General features: G+C 41.0%; 2 protein-coding genes across 2 annotated transcripts in view; one reads left to right on the top strand and one right to left on the bottom strand.

The window, feature by feature from the left end:
- Nucleotides 1-174: 174 nt before the first annotated feature.
- SARC_06014 (hypothetical protein) lies at nt 175-706 on the bottom strand (the record flags this gene model as incomplete). Its single annotated transcript, XM_014300111.1, has 1 exon — nt 175-706. A coding segment is annotated over one exon (502 nt), but the record flags the coding sequence as incomplete, so codon positions are not given.
- A 5659-nt stretch (nt 707-6365) lies between these two features.
- The window catches only part of SARC_06013 (hypothetical protein), a gene marked incomplete at both ends in the record, with an annotated part of 2320 nt that continues 2026 nt past the window's right edge, over nt 6366-6659 (top strand). Inside the window, one exon of the mRNA XM_014300110.1 lies at nt 6366-6461. Within this exon, the coding sequence (XP_014155585.1) occupies nt 6366-6461 (96 nt within the window). The remainder of the gene's footprint in view (nt 6462-6659) is intronic.

Below are 6659 nucleotides of genomic sequence, written 5' to 3'. Positions count from 1 at the left end.
GTCATATTTTTGTCTTCACATTTGTATATTCTGGCAGATTTAGCTTTCTATTCTTCGCGACTTGTTTTCAAGTTACTGGCTGCTATGATACTACTCGACACCAATGTAGGATCGTTTGTACATGTCATATAGACAATCGAGATAAACAGAAGTGAAAATGATAACATTGATGGACTTTACGGTTTAAAATTCCTGGATGGTATTTTATTGCACAATACTATAATTTAGGGGTCGCGGACGTGGCTGTGGCCTATTTTGCCGTATCTCATATACTTCTTCGTGTCCGCATTTTGATGTACTTTGATTCGTTCCGTACGAAACCATGTGACTTTTCGATGAGCGAGCATCACACCATGACACCTTGTCGCAATTCCCAGTTTGCTTCATACGCATCCGCACTGAGATGGTAACATTCATTGGGGAAAGGCCATCCGTAGCGCATTCTTTCCTGAAACAAGGTGGTTTATTTGAATTCAACGGCGACTTTGGAATCCTACGCAGAGTCGGCCTGGGTGCAGCTAGTATATTTAAGCATGACATGTCGCTATCTATACTATCCCAAGTGGGACCAGGCAAATAACTGCCTTTTTTAACCAAGTTCAATTCGGTCTTGATATTCTGCTTGGGATCGCCTTCTCTAGAAATACACGGGGAAAGTGTGAAAGACACATCTGTAGCAGGGTCGAGGTCATATAGATCCCGTGTGAGACTTTCTAAGCTCCGTGGACTGAGTGGGCTTTGAAGCGCCAAGTTAGCGTCGTGCAGCTCGACAATGCACGTTCCGGGTGGGGTTTGCTGTTCTGAGCCAAATCTGCGTTTATCAACTCGCTTCAACAGACTCTTTCGCAATGAATACAAAGTTATGCTAGAGCAACGTCCTATAAAGGACTTTAATTTGGACGAGGCTACCATAGTCAACTATGATGAATTTGTGAACTGTGCTAGTGATATTTTTTTATTACACCAACTGAATCATTAAACATACAATGCGATGGATAAACAGTAGCGACTCTCTAGAGTGTACTGCTAACTAGTAAAGAGAGAGTGTGTGTGAGACACTGTGAGTTGAGGCCGTTCTTGTTGTGCGAATGGCGAGTGTATGGAACTTTCTCCAGAGATTCATGATCACATTTCACATAAAAAAATTTAAAATATGCTGGCCGTATAGCCGCACTTAAATTTTATATACTCATGCTCTCAAAGGGGACAAGCGATATAGATAGTTAATCTCTGACTCGTCTGTGTTGATCAGAGTCTCTGAGTCACAGACTTGTCAGTTGTCACAGTCTCACGGACAGCAGACTTACACTCCTCACAGTGAGACTGTGAGTATTACTTTTTACAATGAATCATGTTAGTGATTGTCGTTACTCGTGAGTCAGAGTAGTGACACGCTCAAGTCTCAAGTCTCAACTGCTCCAGTCTCCTATATTTAGTTCTTTGCAACGAAAAAAGGAAAGAAAGAAGGAAAATCCAAAGAAAAACTAGCAGACACTGGACAGCTGGACAGTGGACACAGTGTATGACTGTATGTATGTACTTGATTTGTATCCTTTTTGTTTTGAAAAGCAAAAAAAATAACAACAACGGTTTGGCCAAATACCAATTGAACCACCTTGCTGATTTGGTTTACTCATTTACTCTAGGTATGCTCATAGGAACTTTATCTGTATATCTTTGGCTTTTTAGTTTTTACAATTTGTTTTATTTTTATTGTATATATTAAAAAAAAATGGAAAAACCAAAACGCAAATAAAGATGTGTGGTGCAGTCAGAGACTCGGATGACGGATGATGGACCACGGACCACGGATGTACAAATGACAATTGTACTTCACCTTATTTTATTGTAAGTACTTCAAACCCTGACTTTGACAGATCATGGAACTCGAAGTAGTGATTAGTGACTAGCGGAAACAGCTCGTACTGACCTGCTCTTGAAAATCACCAAGACACTTTTTCGAAAAAGTGTTTGGTTCGAGCTCCACCAAAACCAAAAATCTCAAAAATTGGCCGTTTTAAATATGAACCTCACTTATTTGGGTCGATATCGGACACTTTTAGGGTCGATTAATACCTGACAATAATCCAAGAGTCCCTTTTGACATGTGTTGTCAGTTGTCACTCACAAAGATAGAAAACACTAATATGAGAAGTAGCCGTAGTGAGTGCCGTACCATTACTATACTATATGTATAATGTGTATCTAACGTTAAACATTTTTTGAAATAAATTTTATAAACGTTAAATGAGGGGAATGAAGAATTTGAAATCTCTCAGCACAAACGTCAGTCGTCAGAGAGTGAGTACGGAGTACGGTGTACAATTGATCTATACGGATTTTATCATCCTTGTAAATTTTTTATCACTCTTGATTATTTGATCAAGAATACTATTCTAATGTACGATTAAATTAAATTATACTATTCGTCTGTTATTTTATTTCTTTATCATTTCTTTGCGGAATCTCAAGTATATTGCACAAATGCGAACAAGAGAGAGTACAGCAGATGCCAGATAGTCTGATAGTGAGATAGGGCTAATTAATGAATAACGATTAATTAGACTCTTAAATAGAGACTCTAGTGCTAAGCTGAAAACGTTATCCGATATAACGTATATAAATAATTAAATTCTCGATTCACGTTCAACGTTTATGTACTATATAGTCCATCTCATATATGACTGGGTGCATTCAAGAGGCCATGTCATGATTCCATTATGTCCTGAAATTTTGGCACCAGAAAAAGCCGCCAACGCGACAAGGCAGCTTCGCTACCAAAAACTGTAGCGGCGAAGTCGTCGGTCAAGTCACTATTTATTTAAATTCATTCTTTCCATCAGATAATCAGTGTGTGTACTTTCGTGGTCCCCGGGGTCGTCTTCGATCATTCTTTGTGCGGTGTAAGTATACAGTAATCTGATTGATAATTCATGACAGTGTTGTGATTATCGTTGTGTTTCGTGGCATTATAACTGCTAGACAGCTAGCCACTAGCCGCTTCTGATAACTGGGCCTGGCCGCGGGCCCCAGCATGACTAAGTGCCAGCAGTTGATCGGTCGGTTTACGTGAAAGGGATGCTAAAATTTCATTGGCTAATTTGAGCTATGTAGTCCGTTTCGCTGGAAATTAGTGTATGTTGCAAGTACATTTTTCAAACTTTCACTCTCCATATTTGACCCCCCAAACCGTTGTATCGTTTATTTTTAATATAAATATTTGCCTTTACGTTGGCCGTATATAGCGTAACGTATTAGTCTTGTGTGCACAAAATAGTACCAAGGAGCAAATACAAGAAATTCCTTTAGGTTCTACCACCCCCCTCCCCGAGTGGTGACACTGGTGAGTGGTGGGTATTGACTGTTGAGTATTGACTGTTGACGTGACTATTTGTTACCGGTTTAGTGGCCAGTAGAATTAAAGCGGACACTAGAAGGAAGCATCAAGTGAAGTTAAAAACGTCAACAAGTGCAGGAGTAACCAGCACTCTATAGTAGAGAGTGTCAATGAGGGGTAGGGCTGGGACCTGGGGACCTGGGGACCAGAGTCCAGACTCCAGACTCCCCAGTGTGGCAGTGAGTTGTTGTTTTGTTGTTGGGGTTTGTAGCTGGCCTAGTAAACGACCTGTCTTTTGGCTTTGGCGACACGACGCGACGGTCTTTTACTTACTTTTTTAGGCGACATGTCGCGACATCAAGGTCGTGACATGTCGTTAGGTCAAGTCGGACCTGCACCTTTTTGTTCTGAAAAATCAATGTACGACCAATTAGATATTATTTTTAGAATATCCATCAATAATATATGCGTACGCTTGGACCGGTGCACCTGAACCCCAAAAAAGGTGAACTGACATGGACACCCCTGTAGACGACATCTAGGCGCTTTTCCAGGGTATTTTAGACGACATATCGCTACCCTCATTCCAGGCCAGGTTTGTAGTGGTTTAAAAAAAACCCTCCCCCAAAAAACAAAACAAAACAACAAAAATAAAAAACGAATTTAAAAAAGAAAAAAAAGACCCAAGGCCAAGCCGCCAAGTCCAAGGGGATTTATTATTGTTGTTTTAAAAAAAAACAAAAAACAAATGCAGGCTGTTTTTGCATAAATACCTTATAAATAAATTCCTATAAATTTAAAAAAAAGTGTTTTGTATAAATTGTATGTAAATATGTATTCACTTTTCTCTCTCTCTCTGGGGGAAAATACTCAAAACTGCGACAAACAAAAATGGTGACGGGGATTTGGGACTCTCGCCTGTTACTGAAGTGTAATAGTTATAAAATCTTGAAATCTAAAAAGGGAAAGGGGCCTTTATCTGCGCAAAGAAGTGACAGACACTCGGTGAAACGGAGGCATCTTCTACATAAAGTATGGCCAATAAAAGCGTGACGGAAACAAAAGTGCGGAATATCAAAACCAGAAGGCGATGAGAAAATCAACGAAGTCTGGATTCTGCTGGGGCCCTGGGGCCGCCGCCCTGGGCCCTGAAGACTGGGACTCTGGGTCCTGGTAAGGACTCAGAAGTTCTCACTCTCAGACTCTCTGACTCAGTCTCTCAGTCCTCAGACCTCAGTTCACTGGCCGTCTCACGCCGGAATCCCGACTCCTTGAGTCCTGAGTCGACCGGCCTAATACCTACGGAGTTATGCCAGGCACGATAGGTCAGGACTCAGGAGTCAGGGCCCTTGATAGGTTAGATTCTATTATTCAGTGTATCAGGGTTAATGATCCTTGGTAATCTTATATTCTATTAGTCAGAAGAGAAAGGGTCTTGAATATATCGTGATTCTGTTGGAGTTTGTCATAGGTGTATTTGTCAGCGGGTAAGGAACAAGCACCCTTGATAATCGTAGGTTGTATTGGTTGCAAATAATAGTTAGCGATAGTCTGTTGGTTTATTTTGAAATTTTGCTTCTATTTTTAAGTGGAGTTAAGGCTAAAAATACAACAGGCTTTGTTTTTTTCAATTTTTTTTTTTACAGACGAATGCAAAGGACAAAAAGCCGGCGTCTGAGGGTTTCGCTGACTGCTCGATTCCGCACGCACGACAAAATATTTTCAACTATCCACTCAAACGCACCGCACTTTTAGCTCTTAACTCGAGTCATAAACATATGCAGTGTGATACAAAAGCTTAGTACACTATATCAGTGATACGGAAGCAAATAGTGTATTATAGTGGGATATCTATCGGTCAGACATTACTGAAATATTCTTAGATCAAGTGAAATAGTGCGTACAAGTTTCCACCAATCCCATAGAATTTCCCATAGAATATGAGCGCACCGGGTGGTGGCGCCAGCAGTGGCGTGCCTGAAGCGGCTGAACCGGAAGAACTGTTCCTACTGCGGCTGCCTGAGAATCACGCAGCACATTTGAGAGACAGACTCAGAAAGAATACATTGGGAGAGAACTTGACTTTCAATTTTCAGGGTGTGTATAGTGTTCTATTATTGGTGTTGCAACTCGCTAATGAATGCGGCATGTTTGTTTGCAAGGTGTGCTTTGCTTTTGCGGATGTACTTGTCAGATATAGGCGTGTGATTTAGTGGTAACATGTGCTGGTGGAATGCATCACACTCGATACGCTAGTAGAAGCTGGACAAATATAAGGCACAGAAAGATAGGTATACTAGAAAACGAGAAACATGCACTCGACTATTGAACAGGCTGCTCCTTCATACGGAATTTGCGCGTACAAGTGGTGTTACAGGCTGAATAAATATGCGCACAAGCGCTAATTTATTTTTAGCTTTACTTTCGAATTTGGCGTTCGAAACTGTATGTAGCGGTTCACAACTACGCAGCTATTGAAACAAGTGCCTAAATACGGTACTCGTGCCTTCACATTGTGATACCGCTCCCTATAGGCTTGCGCATGTACTTAAAGACCTCTATGTACACTCTCATGCAGCCATAATTAGGGGTTAATTGATTCAAAGCTTTTTCAGATCTCATGTGAGGTATGAAGTTACTGGGCACCTCAGTTCACTGCAGCAATGCAATTCACAGAAACTTACAAACATACGCACCACGGGATACTAAATACCCTACTAGACAAGTCACGATCTAATCTGACGCCGCTGAGCATGCATGCTATGTACGCCATACACACCACCACAGCCTTATACTTAGCTTGAATCGAATCCTACCAAAACGAACTATTTCGGCGATAGCATTTATTGTGTGTGTCCCATTGGAACAGGTGTCCAGGGTCGAATCCCGGTGCGCGAAAGTATGAGGTTTATGATCGCGAGCAGTACCAGGGCTAGATATATAAACGCACTGTATATCGATATGCTTTTCTTTTGGTTTACCTCATTACTGATTACAAACTACCACCACTTCTCGGTTACACTCCTAGACACACGCCACTTGAAGGTCGGCCTGGGCGATGCAGAGCTCAAAGGCACTCTGATGGATCTGCCTTGTATTGTCGAGTGCCAAAAGACGCTGGATGGTAGGTTTTACACGCCTACCTCTATACATCAAACTACACAGGCTTCTGAATGTGCTCACCGAGTAATTCCACAAAAAGTTTGGGGGGTTTTATAAGAGCTGCATATATATATATATATATATATATATATATATATATGTATGTATGTATAGTAGTATAGTATTATGTATGTAGTTTGTATGTATGTGTGTGTGTTGT

Source organism: Sphaeroforma arctica (assembly GCF_001186125.1).
Source record: "Sphaeroforma arctica JP610 unplaced genomic scaffold supercont1.412, whole genome shotgun sequence".
Classification (NCBI taxonomy): domain Eukaryota; class Ichthyosporea; order Ichthyophonida; genus Sphaeroforma; species Sphaeroforma arctica.
This window is presented reverse-complemented; position numbering and strand designations above follow the sequence as displayed.